This window comes from Equus przewalskii, chromosome 14 (genome assembly GCF_037783145.1).
Source record: "Equus przewalskii isolate Varuska chromosome 14, EquPr2, whole genome shotgun sequence".
In the NCBI taxonomy this organism is placed as follows: Eukaryota; Metazoa; Chordata; class Mammalia; order Perissodactyla; family Equidae; genus Equus; species Equus przewalskii.
This window is the reverse complement of record NC_091844.1, coordinates 84,047,695-84,064,467: the sequence shown is the minus strand read 5'-3', so window position 1 is coordinate 84,064,467 and position 16,773 is coordinate 84,047,695. Positions and strand designations below refer to the sequence as shown.

General features: G+C 37.0%; 1 protein-coding gene across 35 annotated transcripts in view; it reads right to left on the bottom strand.

Annotated features, from left to right (window-relative positions):
* The window catches only part of KIDINS220 (kinase D interacting substrate 220), a 117,847-nt gene that overhangs the window by 66,009 nt on the left and 35,065 nt on the right, over positions 1-16,773 (bottom strand). For all 35 annotated transcript variants that reach the window (XR_011526769.1, XM_070574527.1, XM_070574530.1 and 32 more), the window contains exons 10-20: positions 15,855-15,953; positions 14,458-14,556; positions 11,456-11,633; positions 7,491-7,655; positions 6,293-6,472; positions 4,950-5,115; positions 2,971-3,122; positions 2,497-2,786; positions 1,629-1,769; positions 671-914; positions 416-504 (exon numbers count right to left, since the gene is read on the bottom strand). Coding sequence is in view for 34 of the 35 variants with exons in the window: in XM_070574527.1 (XP_070430628.1) it covers positions 416-504; positions 671-914; positions 1,629-1,769; positions 2,497-2,786; positions 2,971-3,122; positions 4,950-5,115; positions 6,293-6,472; positions 7,491-7,655; positions 11,456-11,633; positions 14,458-14,556; positions 15,855-15,953 (1,803 nt within the window). In the remaining variant the exon portion in view is untranslated. The remainder of the gene's footprint in view (positions 1-415; positions 505-670; positions 915-1,628; positions 1,770-2,496; positions 2,787-2,970; positions 3,123-4,949; positions 5,116-6,292; positions 6,473-7,490; positions 7,656-11,455; positions 11,634-14,457; positions 14,557-15,854; positions 15,954-16,773) is intronic.

Genomic DNA, 16,773 nt, shown 5'->3' with positions numbered 1-16,773 from the left:
CTGCTCACACTATAAGCCTCTTTCTCCCTTACAGCTATGGTGGCAATGGGTACCTGGAATAAATACAAACTGAAGTGGAATGAATACAGTGGCTCTCAGCCCTGGATGAAATCATTTGGGGAGCTTTAAAATCTCACTCTCAGAGATTTTGATTCAGTCGGTCTGGGGTCTGGAGTGGCACCTGGACTGAGAACAGGTGGGGAGAGGACAAGGACTCCTATACAATTTATAGTTATTACAGCCTAGGTTCAGACCTTCCCTGAAAAACCAACTGAAGCTGAAAGGAAATTCAATGATAAAAGCTATTTGATGAGCTTAACACACTATTTATGAAAAATTATTTAAGTGGTATCACCTTAGGTTTATTTGAATAATAGCAGTAAAAACATAGGGCTCAAAACAAATGGCATCTTACCCGTCTATTGAGAGCTGTCTTGCTACCGAGTTTTGTCATCTCTCCAAGACTGTTTTGTGAAACTCTTCTGTCAGCATCTTCCTGTATCCCTTAAAGAATTTATCAAGAGAGCGCTACTTGTACTAAAATTCTGTTGTATACGATATTTAAAAAGAAGTGAAATACCAACAATATTTTTCAAGGCAAAAGGTAAGTCATCATAAAAAATTATAGAACTACTTCAAACCCAAGGTACCTGAGGAATTTGATCTTTACCTGCAGTATCTGAGCACGGAATGTCCCCATTTGTCGTTGAAGTTACAAGAAACTTTCTCGCATTGCTTAGTCCACGACTATTAAGGAAAACAGGCAAATGAACTATATTGCGCATATAGTCGTGTCCATTTATATTTGAGTCACGAAGCACACTATTGAGGTTTTGGTTAATTGCCTTTATAATAATATGTGGATCACTTGCAAAAATGGCAATGAATGGGCCTTTTGAAAACAGAACTCGGACCTGTGGGAGGAAAGGTATACTTACGATATAAATTTTACATTATTCAAAGATTAAAAAATCTCTTCAAGATCTATTACCCTTTGGTGATTATATTTTTTAAATACTATTTCTTTTTCATTGAAATATTATTCTATATGAAAACAAATTTGATTGAAGTCTCAATCTGGTTTTTCACTATCTGACAATTTTTCACCATCTGAGAGTGATAAAACCTCAAAAGAAAACAATTAATCCTGTCTTAGTTTGAGACACTTACGATCGACATAAGAGGTAAGATCAACATCCATGGGAAATATCTGTGAATACACATCAAGTCCCAGGCACGCTGGTCTCTGCCTACAGTTACACACTGCTGCTATAACATACCTTACAGAGGGTCACTGAGGTGCCCTACTTCAACAAAAACTCCACAAATCCTGTGAGTTCCCTACTTTTCTCTCTGACTCTAACCATAACTATCTGCAGAGAAAAGCTGGAGTCACACTACGGACTTCAGAGCTACTCTATTCATTTTTTCCTCATACTGCCATTAAGCTAAAATTGTTTAAATCTATTTGTGATGAAACATGCTATGCTATGTTTTTGCATTAAAAAAATGTTTATTTTTACAAAGGAAAAAGTACTATTAATATTCCATTTGAGATATTCATGAAGTCATTCCTCTTAGCTGCCCCATATGTGACAATTACAAGTTTCAAGATGGTTAAGACATACAGTGTCCAGCATCTGGAGAACTTTGTCCTGCTCACAGGCATCTAACCCATCGATGATAACCACCAGTCTTGTTTGATTCTGAGTGAAGCTGTCAATAGTTTTTGCCATCCTGGCCATCAATTCCACTTCACACTTAAGAACCTGTGCAAAAGAAAGGATAGACAGCACTGAAGATATGAGAAAGTTAAGCATATTTCTTAAAAAGCCTGAAAGCCTTCTAACAGAAAGAAAAGAAATCCAAAGACCTCACAGCAAGTTGTGGTTCCACTTAAAACTGTAGTGAGCACTTCACAATTTACAAAGTGACTTCACGTAAATCAGAGCATTCAGTCTTAAAAAGAGGTGGATACTGTCATAGCCATTTTAAAAGGACAAACTGGGTTAAGTGACTTATTTGCCAAGATCACATGCTCTGAATGTCAAAAGACTTGAACTGAATGCAAATTCAAATGATCTAAACACCACAACACAGCTGGCTCCTGATGACGCATGACCTTGATCCAAGGAAGGGGCTACAGATATTGAATAAGGTCCCTTTTGGTTGTAAAACTATGATTGTACTTTATACGTTTTGGTGGTTCAATTTGCTTATTCTATCAGGCTTTGGGGGAACTAATATTATCAGGTAAGAATTACCACGTGTGGAGTAATCTGCTCACTCCCTTGAGTATCTTGTAAAAGTCTATTTTATAAAAACATGTTATTGTTTTAACTTTTGCTTCTTCAAATACACATTTCCACAGGAAAAACCTGAATATAACTAAAACAAATGCGACACTGTAACACTTAGAGAGTACACTCCTAAAGCTCAACGATCATGGTAGCATATTCACATTACAATTATTTCCTAATTATGATGAGTGCTTACTTTCATGAATCCTTCACTTTTCAATTTGTGCAGTTTGGAGGCAGCATTATGGAGGCGTTTCCTTTGAGAATTGAGGAGAGAGTCCAGCACCTGCCACCACGTACGACAGTTCAGCAAAAAGGCCAATCCCACTACAGACGCAATTGATATGAGGACAGCATTCACTGTCAGATGTTTTGGGTCAACTCTGAATATAGCCAGAAGAGTGATTCCAGCAATAATGCAGCCAAAGATAAAAAGGAAGATGACAAAAGATGGAAGACAACACGTTTTCTTCCATTTCTTTTTACCTGTAATACAACAAATGGTTTTGAAAATTATTTACATATCAAGTATCTGGAAAGAAAATCCTAATCATTACAGTGACAGCATGATGAATCTGATGTTCAATTCATGTTTTTGTGGGTATGCACTGAACACTCATCCCATCCTCAACCCCTACACACAGACAAAGAAGAAGGAGGGGAGTCCCACCCTGTGTATCTTCAGTCTTGAATACTCGAAAAAGCCTGGTTGCCAAAAAGCCAAACTCTCTTTCACAAGCATCTGAGAGGGTCGCGATCATTTCAGCCATCGACGTTTCTCCACCTACACTGGACAGCCTGTTGTAATCTGTAAACAAAAACCTTAGGGAAAGAGGAAATAAAACATTACTCAGATACCTAAAAAAACAAATAATTTCAACATATCTCATCTCTGTACCATTTACCCTACATTTTACACTTCTTTCAAAATATTGTTTTTAAAATTCTGAGGAAAAAGAACTTGTAATTAGGTATCTTCCATTTCTAACATCTTACATACCTTTCTTAGAAAAAGACAAAAACAGAAGTTAAATGCAGCAGAGTTATATGAAGTAATTCTGACTAAAGGCAGAAGGGGAAAAAGTTATGACAGAGCTTAGACGAGGAATCAGACATCTGGACAGAGATCTCATGATACAGCAATTAAAAGGTGGCACCCCACATCAGGATGTAGCCGAAAAGAGCTGCACAAAGAAAGTTTTCTAAGCACCAACTGAAGAGATTAGAACCTTGAGAAAATACTATGGTCGTTAAGAATTTAATGCCACGTCAAAACTCAAGTTTTAGAATCTTTTATTTATAACTTAAACACGTACAGGGATTTAGAAATAAGTTGTAAAGTAATCATTTCACAGTTGTTCTTTGAAATAATTGAATTATTTTTATTTTGATTCTCTGAATGGATATTATTTCTGCAATAGTTCCCTTTTTCCCCTTTCATCCCTAAATTAAACTCTCATCTTAATCCAGTGGGTTGGCATTGCTTTCAAAATACAATCTAGGATCATACTGTCATATATTGTGTGGTCTTGATTTATGCTATTTTAATTGCTCAAACTTTTTAAACAATATCATCTCATTAATTTAAAATATTTTTATTTTCTGTAAAAATATTCCAATTCTATTCTATGTTTTCTTTTTAACTTTTTCATTTTTAAATTCTTTTCTTAATACTTAATCCTATATGCTAATTACTTGCAAGCTTTTACCTTTTTCTCTTACAGTTTTCATGTTTTATCTGGTTTACCCTATTTACTTTCATCTTAAATTACACATATTTTATCTTATAATAATTTTTAAGTTCTTAATCTTTTAGCACATATTTAAATATTTTCCTAATTTCTACTGAATTCCTTCTGCTTTCACTTCTCTAATCTTTGGGGTTTTTTCATTTTACTTTCCTCTGGAGCCCTCTATCTTTCCTTTACTCCTTGACGTACATGCTTTTCTTCTTTTCTGAACTGTTTGCTCATACATTTCCCATTTGATATCAGTAATAATTTCAGACAGACGAGTAAACATATTTCCACAAATGAGGAAAGAGCAGCTTGGAGTGCAAGCTGAGTTGCCCAGGTTACACACCAATGTAATGTAATGTAAAAAAGTGCTGGGACTCTATCCTGGATCCAGCGTTCTTGTCAAAGTGTTTCCAAAGGATGATAAGAGGTGTCATAAGGGAAAAAAGGCTTATGCTCAAATGAAATTTGGTGAATCAAAGCGAAACAGATTTCTTCATAGAAAAGTGTCTCTGATCCTTTAATGCACAAGAGGGAGATTAATACAAAGTGTTTCCCAAGTATATTTGACCAGGGCATGTTTGTTTTATTTCTTATATAAAAAGTTCAAGGAAAGGGGAGGGAGGAGGGCGAAAGGGGTAACTAGGCACACGTGTATGGTGACAGATAGTAATTAGTCTTTGGGTGGTAAACATGATGTAACCTACACAGAAATCAAAATACAGTGATGTACACCTGAAATTTATACAATGTTATGAACCAGTGTTACTTCAATAAAACAAATTAAACATTAAAAATTAAAAAAGTCCAAGGGATCAATGTTTTTTGGAATGTACAGTGAGAAACAACGCATTATAAACTTTATTTTGCTTCATCTTATTAAAAATTACTTCTGTCAAAGGGACCAACTCACCTCACAGGTAAAGCTTTAGTGGTTTGCTCTGGCAATTCAGGTGGATTCACGAACATCAATTTGAGGAGGAGTTCCAAATATCCAATATGTCTTGCCAATCTAGTACTGAGGACCCAGGCCCAATTCCAACTCTCTCCTTCCCTCCGTCCACCAAAGTAAATGACAACTGAAAGTCACAGTTTAAAAAAGAATTATCCAAAGTGACCATCACTAAGGCAGCCCCTTTTGTCCAAATAGTCAAATATCAAATAATGACAGTAGGCTTACATAACTTTTCATGGTCCCATGTAATTCCTAACTTCTCTTCTAAGATTTCTTTAATCAATTAACTTTCCCCAATATACAGAAAGCATGTGAAAAATGGAAAATAAACTGAGTAAAAAATGATATAAGAAACACAATTAGAAAGATAATGCCTTAAACAGAAACATATTACCTAGTTCAGATTCAACTGTAAATGACTTTGGGTTTATCACTATTTGCAACTGTTGAAGTTACCAATTCCTCCAAAAGTAACTCTATTTCCTTTTTCGCAACTCAATACACCCCAAGAACCAGAATTATATATACATATATATTTTTTTTTTTGGCTTTTAGATAAAATAAAAATTAGTCACAATCAAAATACTCAAGAGCATGCCAGTGAGGGCTATGAAGACTTATTTTCAAAAAAGATTTAAATATAAATCATTAATTAACATATAAAAGGGTAAGTATAATAAATTAGAGTTCTGCTTCAATATTAACAAGTAGTACACTAGTTTTTTAGCCAGTCCTGGTGGTTTAGTGGTTAAGATTCAGCACTCTCATTGAGTTCATGTCCCAGTCAGGGAACAGCACCACCCGTGTGTCAGCTGTCATACTATGGTAGCTGCATGTCACTGTGATGCTGAAATCTATGCCACCAGGATTTCAAATACCAGTAGGGTCACCCATGGTGGACACTTTTTAGCAGAGCTTCCAGACTAAGACAGACTAGGGAGAAGGACCCGGACACCCACTTCCAAAAGATTGGCCATGAAAACTCTACGAATAGCTGTAGAGCATTGTCTGATATAGCATCAGAAGGTGAGAGGATGGATGGTGCAAAAAGACTGAGCAGGCTTCCACTCTGCTGTCCACAAGGTCGCTAGGAGTCAGAATTGATTGGATGGCACTAACAACAATGACAAAGTTTTAGAGCTACTCCACAATATTCCTCTCGGCCAACTAATATTATAGCAAAAAGATCAATTTTTCTCACCTAATTATGAAAATCACAGATTTTAAGAGATATATATTTTTTAAGTAAAACAATGAGACATTTTCTCTACTTTTGAAAAAGATAAAACTCAAAGACTTACTAAAAAATATATATAGGAGAGCCAAGAAGCTCAGTGACACGGCTATTCCAAGAGTTAGGTCGACTGTAAAAGCAAACAACAGACCAAGCCCTCCACAAAGCAGCAGGGTCAGAAACACTATAAGCCAGGAAAACTGAAAAAGAGGTTCAATCTGCTGTCCTGCAAAAGTCTTCATTTCATCTGAAAGAGAAATTAACAGGAAAATCTTATCCTGTTTTGTTTAGAAATACAACTTCTAGCTCAATTTGAAATTTTCCCATTTTCAACATAAATACTTATTTTATTGGGCACTTACCAAATCCCTAGGTAAAATGTTGCTACTTAACCACTTGAACCAATGTTCTTTTCTAATAAACATAAAAACATCATTCCCTAGTGGCACACCTACCCTTGTCTCACCCACTCTCCTGCTTCATATTGAGGATGCACAAAATTCTTTTCCACATATGCCTATCCGTCATGATTTTGTTGATATTTCCCTTTTGTGGTATTACACAAGCAACAAGGTATTGTTTCCATATATAAAACTGAAAATCATTACTTTGCTACGTGTCTTCAAACTATGTATCCCCACCGTTCCTGATACCCCTCCTCATCTCTTCTCCCTCCAAGCACATTTGAGAATCACTGCTCTGAAAGGTATGCGCTGAGCCTAAATAAGCCATAAACAAGTCATTCTTTCTACAAAACTTAGTAAAAATTTTACAGGCACTACTGAAACCTGTCCTTGAAGAATGAGTAAGATTTTGCCAAGCAAAAGGTGGGGGAGAAGCTGTCTAGAAAGCTCCTTATAGAGGGAGCAACTCAGGAAAAGTGTCTGGTCTGTTCTTGCAAGAGCAACAGCCTTCTGTGACTGCAGCACGGAGCATATACAAGAGGTAGTTGTGGCAGGCGTGGCCATGCACGCTGACAAGTTTGAGAAGGGCCCTGGACACAAGGATTTTAAATAGCATATGCAGAAAATCTGGTACCAAGGAGTTTTAAGTGTTATAACACAACTGGATCTTTGTTTTAGAAAGAAAACTCAAATGGCCAAGTAGAGGATCAACTAGGGGAGAGTAAAACCCTAATACATTCAATTTAGTAAACTGTGTAACACACATTACCATACACAAAACTCTGTTTTTCTTTACTTCATAAGAAAACACCAGAGAAAACCTTGTTACGTACATAGACTTTACACAAACATGCCCTTTACCTTCTAGTTTCTTTAGTAAGAAGGATTTCCCACTTCCCCACTGTGCATATAGCCCCACACAAATGGGTGGCTGCATGGTGGGTTCACTGAGAATATCTGCCAGGGCACTGCTATATAAATCATAACCGAGCATGTCACCGTCTGTTTCAGTAGGAGACAAGTGTCCTGTAATTATAAACACACCGTATCCTTACATTAAAAAGATATATTACTATTAGAAAAGAACACCAATTCTCATTTATCAATTGTTTATTTAATAAGAGAAAAAAACATTTTAAATGGCTAGAGCTGTGTAAAATAGATTCAGAGATTCTTAAATTAATACCATATTTCATAGAACTTAAGATATCCACTGATTGTAAGATGCATCATTACGTACAATTAAGAAAGAAAAAACGCTGGCAAATTGTAACATAGTGCTTTCTTAACCACGAATTACAAACCATATTTCAATTTCAGAGATGTTAATTTGTGGAACAATGTATATTTTGCAATCAAGCAAATATGATTAAAACAGAAACTAGAACATAAGAATAAATATGTGTAATACTTATATAAAGAAAGCTGTAAAATGTTTAAAATGCTACTGAAGAACATAATGGATAACTGGAGAAAAAGAGACACTTGATTCCAGGCAGAAAGGTTCAATGACCCAAAGACAGCAATTCTCCTCAAATTACTCTATCACTTTAAGTAAATTCTAATCAGGGGCCAGCCCGGTGGCACAGCAGTTATGTTCGCACGTTCCGCTTCAGCGGCCCAGGGTTCACTGGGTCGGATCCCGGGTGCAGACATGGCTCCTCAGCAAAAAGAGGAGGATTGGCGGCAGATGTTAGCTCAGGGCTAATCTTCCTCAAAAAAAACCAAGAAAAACAATAACAAAAAAAAACAAAAAACAAATGAACAAAAACTTCTAATCAAAATCTATGAGAATTTTTTGAAAAACTGAAAAGCAAGAAGAATATGTAAGCATAGCTAAGAAAAAGCTTTAAAGACTACCAAAGAACAGTTATCTATGGAGAGGAATCAAAATACACCATAAAGCTACAATAATCAGAACATCATAGGACTAGCACAGGATATTAGCATATGTGGCATTTCAAATCAGTGGGGAAAAGACGCATTAGTAAGTGGTGTTGGGAGAGGTTAGCCATCTTTTTTTTTTTGCTGAGGAAGATTTGCCCTGAAGTAACATTTGTTGCCAATCTTCCTGTTGTTGTACGTGAGCCACAGCCACAGATGGCCGTGTAGGTTGGTGCCCAGGAACTGAACCCAGGCTGCTGAAGCTGAGCATACCAAACTTAACCACTAGGCAACTGGGGCTGGCCCAAGCCATCCATTTGTTGAAAGATAAAATTAAAACTCTATATATCTCACACTTTAACAAAAATAAGTTTCTGAAATATTAAAAAATTAAATGTAAAAACTAAAACCATAAAAATACTAGAAGAAAACATAAGAGAAAAAACTTTTAAAATCTTTGCATGGAGGGGCTGGCCCCGTGGCAGAGTGGTTAAGTTTGCGCGCTCCGCTGCAGGCAGCCCAGTGTTACGTTGGTTCAGATCCTGGGTGCGGACATGGCACTGCTCATCGAACCATGCTAAGGCGGAGTCCCACACGCCACAACTAGAAGGACCCACAATGAAGAATATACAACTATGTACTGGGGGGCTTTGGGGAGAAAAAGGAAAAAAATAAAATCTTAAAAAAAAAAAATGTTCACATGGAAAAAGTCTCTCTTTCTCAATATAATACTAAGGGCAGAACTGCAGGATAAGATTGACAAATAAACTATAAAAATGTAGGGGCTGGCCCCGTGGCCGAATGGTTAAGTTCTTGCACTCTGCTTTGGCGGCCCAGGGTTTCACTGGTTTGGATCCCAGGCGTGGACATGGCACCGCTCATCAGGCTAGGATGAGGCAGTGTCCCACATAGCACAACCAGAGGCACCCACAACTAGAATATACAACTATGAACTGGGGTGCTTTGGGGAGAAGAAGAAAAAAAAAACAAAAAAAAGAAGATTGGCAACAGACGTTAGCTCAGGTGCCAATTTTTAAAAAAAATAAAAATAAAAACGTATAACTTTTGGATGGGGAATATAAAAACTCATTACCATAAACACAGAATAAGCTGGGGAGAGGGAGGCAACATATAGGATGCATCCAGGATCAATATCCATAACATATAAAGATACTTAAAATCAATTTTTTTTAAATATTAAAAACTCAAGAAAAAAGTGGGCAAAAGATACAAAGAGGAAAATGGCAAAAATACAAATAGCCTATGAACATATTAAAAGATCTCAATCTCACTAATAATTTTACAGCGCACATTAAAATGAGAGGTTTTTTTCCTTATTGATCTGATTAGCAAAGGTTAAAGAAGCCGGAAATATTGGCGTTAGCAAGGTTGTGGGGAACTGCACTATTGTATCCAGTCTGAGGGAGAAAAAGTCGTTACAACCGTTATGGAAAGTCTATCAAAACTGTGAGCACCCACTGACTTGCCAGTCCTACTTCTGGGAATTTATTCCAAAGAAATAATCTTAAAAATAAGGGTTAATGGGTATAGAGTCATGCATTGCCTAGTGATGGGGCTATGTTCTGAGAAATTCCTCAGGTGATTTCATTGTTGTGCAAACATCATAAAATGTGCTCACACAAACCTAGATCACATAGCCTGCTCCACACGCCTAGCTGTACGTTACGACCTCCATCATTGACTGAAACATCGTTAAGGGGCACATGACTATATGTACAAAGATCTTCACTGCAGCACTGGCTTTTAACAAAACACACCAAATATTCATCAATAGAGAACCGAATGTACTATTAGAACCTTCAATAAAAGATTATATAACAAAATATGATACAGTTCATTATTAAAAACTTTTATAACATAGTATGATCCAATTTTTATTTTTTTAAAGCTATATACGTAGTACAAAATATTTTTAGAAATGTAAAGAAAATCCAGGAGGGTCATTCAAACAATCAAGAATCAGGAGACAGGGGACAACGGGAAATTTGTACTTTCTGCAATATTTGTATCTTCATTCTTAAAATTTAATGTGTCCATTATTATTATAATTAGAAAAAATATTTAAAATACAAGAATTCATAATACAATAGAATCATACTTAAAAACAAGGCGTAAAGAAACAGCTAAACTCCTGTTGGTTTCTGGGACCAACATATCTCCTTTTTAATTCTAGTAGAAAACTGCCCCATATTTCAAAACACTACATATGCATGATTAAATTCTCACGTGCATACTGTTCAATCAAAAATTATTTTAGGACAATATTCAATGCATTATGCTAGATGTTACAGAAGACACAAAGATAAGAAGAAATAGTTCCAGCCCTGAAGAACCCGGAATCTGAAAGAAAGAAAATCCTAAAAGAAACAGAATAAAAGGCCATATACAATAAGTATTTAGAAAAAGAAACATAAACACAAGAGTTTAAGTATTCAAATGAGGCAAAAAATTTATCTGGTAAGGCAGATCCATTTGAACACCACCAAGAAGGGCACAACTGACAGGAGTCTTGGAGAGGGACTAACAAATTCAACATTACTGGGGATGGAAGCGCACAACACAAGCAAAGGTGGGGAACTCTAAGTGCTTGAGCCACAGAGAAAACAGAGCATGTTTTGATAAAAAGCACAAAGTACACCTGGGAGAACAATGGGGGAAAAGATTTTTAGAAAAGTAGGCTAGATTTTTAGAGTTCTTAAAAGCTGACTGATGACTCAATGTACTTAATTTAGAATGCTATAATACAAGGCAAAAGAACTTTAGATAGGAAGGAGTATTTTCCCACTGTAAATTAATAAGTTTCTCAAATTTTACAATTTCCAGTTAAGTAAGTAACAAATGCAAAATTGTTGTTGGCCTCAATTTTTTCATAGAACGCGCATTTTTTAAAAGTTCAGTCAGGAAGAAAACCCAATACTTACTGGCTCCAAAGATCTGAGTTAAAATACTCTTCTGATGGCTGCAGTCAATGTTGTACGGAGTCTCGCCCGCTTTGTTAGGCCTGTAGAGTAATCGACCGTCCTTGGGATTTCTTAAAAGCAGTTCTGCCAGTCTCCGACTCCTCCCACGAATAGCAATATGCAAAGGAGTGTCTCCTTTCTGGAAAACAGTGGCGGGGAACTTAAACTTTCATATTTTTTACATATAGTATATACAGAGTAACAATTATCATGTTCCTGTAAAATAACAGAAACTCTCAACTTTTCATATTTTTCATATAAAGTACATAAATAACATGAATTTTTATCTTTATCTTCCCTGCAATTTCTTTCTCCAGTTCCTTACCTACCTTTTCTCAGGTATTATATCTGCCACAGCCCTCCAGAATGAAGGTCATTCTTCTCCCTCCCCTCAACTCACTGAAAGAGGAGAAGCAACAAGCTTTTTCCCTGTGCCTCCCCCCAGGCCACGGATCCACTCCCATCATGGTGGATAATAATAACCACCCACCATCCAAATGTTTGCTGTCCACGGATGTCAACCACCTTCCGCAATTTATATTTCATTTCACAACTTTCTTCTTCTCCATTTGTCTGGTAAGCTTCACAATCCATGCTGATACCCCACCTAACACGAGTGATCCTGTCTGCTTCAAAGCCCTCTGTTTACCAGCCACCCTCATGCTGAGCCCTTAAATTTTGTTCTATCTTCGTTCTTTCCCTCGGAGGCCTTTATATTGTATCTGTCCTTCTCTGGCTACTACAACCTCTTCTGCTCTCCTCACCATTGACTTCTCCCTAATATCAACCTACCTTCTTCCCTTATTAGAATCTCTAATCATATTAATATTCACAAGCCACTCTAACGAAAACTAGCATGTTAAAAAAAAAAGAGACTTCTTCAGTCTGCAAAGAATTCTCACTTGTTCTTCACAAAGACCTCTCTTGAAGAAAATGACCTAAAAGTTAAATTAAATTCTCAGTTCTCATCCATCCTGATCTTTCTGGAACACTAAATGAAAATGACCTGCAATGTTTCTCCTATGGCTTCTATGGCACAACCTTATCTTGACTTTGACTTCCCTCTTCTGCCTCAGCTCTACTCCCATTTCTAGATTCTCTTCCTACGTCCTAAATATGGCACAATAACTATGTATTGAGCTCACCATATGTAAGGCACTGTGCTGAAGACTTTGATGACATCAAGGTGGAAGACAAAACAGTCACTAACCTTAAATAGCTTACGATGTAAAAGGAAGAGACTGGATAAATATGCACAATTATAACACAAACTAGAAAGTGACACATGCCATAAGAGAAGTAAAGTATGGACCTTAGCTCTCATCTTTCTTCCCATTGATGATCTTGGTCACTCTCAGGCAACTCGCATGCCTTGGTAACTAACTGGCATATTACCATCACCAGCCTTGATTTCTTACCCAAATTCTAGTCCCACATTTCCCAATGCCTAATGGTCACAGCCTCCCAAATGTCTTATCAGACCTCAAACTAAACACATCTAAATCAGATTTCATCATCGTATTTCCCCACCTGAACCCCATTTCTTAACCCTAAGCCTGTGAAGGCAGAAATATATCAGTGGCATTTCTGCCAAATACAAAATTCCTGAAAATGCAGGGAAGACATTAACACATCCTGCCAATATGCTGAAGATAAACAGAGATCAGTGATGGGCTAGGTAAAAATACCATTAATCTTTATTCTTAAATGGACTTTTATGAAATCATCTATGAAGAACCAGGTTCAAGACTTTCACAAGTTTGTATTCAAATTCTAGCAGGACAGCACTTTATCTGTCCTCAGTAAGTATGTGTTAAATGAACGAACAACTATTCCAACTATCTTGTATGCTTGTCGGCAAGTATGTGCTGACTCAGGGCACAGCAACACACAAAAGGGTACTGAGACAGAGTCCTTCAGGAAACGTATTAATAAGTATGAAACAATTATTTCTAAAGGGCATGTTACAGAATTAATGAGGCCATATGGCACCTTCCAGAGCATGTAGTCCAGTGGTTGCTTACTGCAAATTAGAGGATCAGGGCCAGAAACGAGTCAATGGTAGAATGAGAAAAACAGGCAACACAGGAAGTTTTCTATAAAGCTAAATATAATCAACTTCAAAATCTCTCCTTTGTCTTTATGTCCTTCCTAATTTTTAATGTTAAAGTTTCCTTTATTTTATATGAAACTATATTAACGTGGTAATAATAGGTGGGATTTTCCTGTTGTTTTTTAAATGATGTTTCTTGATAAAATAAAGGCAAATACATATTGATTCTGCGTTTTTTGTTTAATTGCCTCATAAATAACAGAAAGATAAACTTCAATCTATTATAAATTAGGAAAGCCCAAATCATGGCATACATTTAGAGGGAAAAATCTATATTTCTTACTTCATACATAAATCAACTGACTTCTCTTCTGGGAAGAACTCAACTAAAGTAGACAAAGGACCCTGTTTAAAATTAAAACAAATTAAAACCAGGAATCAATTCTATATGAAGTATTAAGCAATTTATAGTTAAATTTATTATGTAAAACATGAAAATTTCTCTGAAAGGATTATGGAGAGGGCATATGGCAGGACATTTTCCCTCCTATTAGTGAACACTAATGCCAGTCTGCTTTAAGAGTCTATCTTCCCCAACCCTTTTGGATTCTTTCTTTCTGTTTATCTGCAACCTGATGACATCCTCCTTGTACGGTGGTCAACAGCAGCTCCCCATAACTGGTATGAGCAATAGAAGGAAAATCTGAAGCAGCTTCTTTAATAGCACACTTCTCAGCATGCCATCGGGACAGCCAAGAAGACATCACAGCATCAAAATCCCACACAGATATCCCCACAAGTAATCTCTCCTTCCACAAAATAAAATCAGAGCCCCTTCAGCCCACCAGATAGAGAGGTCAGTCTACCCAACTGCCTTCCAGAAAGTGCTCTCGTGGCGCAGCAGCTGTACCTTGTCCACAGCAGACACTTTAGCCCCTTTATCCAGCAGCAGCTCTACCACTTCAATGTTCCTCATCTTGGTAGCCTTTATCAGTGGAGTTTCACCATCCTGTGGGCACAGAGAAGAAGGTTTGCCAGAGTAACAGCTTTACTCCTAAATGTTTAAAGTTACATAAATGCACATGTAAGAATTCAAACATCTGGCTCTGGTACCAGTCTATACTGAAAATGTTCTCAAGAAAACATAGTTGTAAAAACTAACAAAAGTGCTTCCTTTCACAACCAATCATCTGTATCAAAACAATGTTATATCACTCAGCTGAGTATGGGATGTACCCAGCTGCTCATCAGCCATTTATAGTAACAGTTCCCTGCCTCTCACTGCTGCTGCCATTCCCCAGGTTCCACCCTTACATCTGGGGCAGCACATTCAAAGACTACTTCCCATTCTCACCCTCTCCCCAGCAACCAACCCACAGCCCAGCCAGTCAATGTCCAGGCAAGCCAGTGTCTAGATTTTTCTGAAGTCTATACCAGCATCACTTCAGTTCTATGCATACCTAAGGACCTGGGTGTAACAGAGAAAACAATCTGATACAAGCAGTATGCCTTTGGAGAATCTCAAAAGGGTTCATAATTGTTTTCAAAATCAAATTAAGGAAAATAAGAAGAGACCATAGTTCGGCACTGAATTAGAAAAGACCAAAACCTGGTGAGAAGCCACCACTGGTCAAAGTGGCTGATACGGGTCCAAAGATTATCAAGGAGCCACCTGCGAACCAGGAGGGATCCCAGGAAACTTTCTGCCCTAGGGCACTGAAGTTACCATCATCAGTTTAGAAAGATGCTGGTCCCGATCTCTAGCAGATGAAATAGGATTGTCTTATGGGTGATTCCATAAGTTTCCTTTATTCATTATGAATTCCTGCCACTTCAGTCCAGAATTCCAAAATATTTTCCCCATGGAACTATTACACATAAGGCCAAATACAATCACCTAAAGTCTTATACAGTTTTATATCTTTCACATGATGTGAGTAAAAACAGACTAAAGTGGCTGCTTTGGGGAACCAATAACCACTCACAAAGGTCTTTTAAAAGGAAATGTGTCTTACATTCCAAACAACAGGAGCATGAAAGAATTCTGGGGAAATGATCTTTCCACAGTTTATGAATAGTTGATACTGTATTTTCTGAAAGTGTTTAATTAAAGTAACAAGTTACACACTGTATTTTGCTGTGAATACATAACTCCTGAAAGGACACATAGTTGCTCATCAATTTAATGCAGCATATTACCAGTAAAATCAGTATAATTCTAATATCAAACAAAGATGATTGAAAAAAACAAGCAGTACTAATTATTCAGCACTGGGTATGGCTAAGAGAATAGAAATGTCTTTATACCTTTGTGCATATTTCAGTGTCAGGGTTGCACTGCAAGATATCTCTCACCATTGTTGCATTTCCTTTCTCAACAGCCCAATACAAAGCAGTTTTATTGTCCTATATAATAAAAAAAATCAACAATCACTTCATAAGAGATATAATATTAAAAACTATTTGTAAATATAAAACACCCTTATTCACATTTCTGCCAGAGAGCATTAATAGATCTTACCAACAAGCAGCATGGTGGGAAATAATATTAACCCTTATTCTATCTTGGACTTACTTTTGAGAAATTCTTTATGAAAGAAGCCTAGGAAAATTTACTATGACTTGACTTAGAAAGCAGCAACCTCACATAGTTGATAAAGTGCGCTTTGTAACGCGAGCGGATTTCAGGACCGTGCCCTGGACTGGAATTCATCAATACCTGAGCTCTGTATCCTTGGAGAAGTCACATAAACAATCTGACTTTCTTAATCTCCACTAACCCGTGCTCATGTACCGGTCTTGATCAGAACCTATAAAATCCTATCTAGTTCAAAAATCAAAAATAGATACACATATATCTTGAAAGTAGAGCTGGAGAACAAATAAAATGACTAAAACCTAGGAAAATAGGATTGACAGACACAAAAGAGTTAGGTAAAAGTCTAAACAGGTGATCCAGTAACCACCTTCCGGTGAAAAAAAGATTTTAACCCAAAATATAATGAATGACTTTCTACTGCTGCTACATTAAGCTTCCTATACCAGAATTTCCCCAATGGAGTTCCCCTTCTCAAAAATGTACACTACCTTCCCAATTTTCTTAGCTTGGTGCTCAAACCTCCCTTTCTATTTCTGTCACCATCTCCCATCCCACACTCTCCACGACCCCACTGCCAGCCTAATTTATTCACCAGCTAAGGAATATAGTCTTTCATGTTTCCATTTC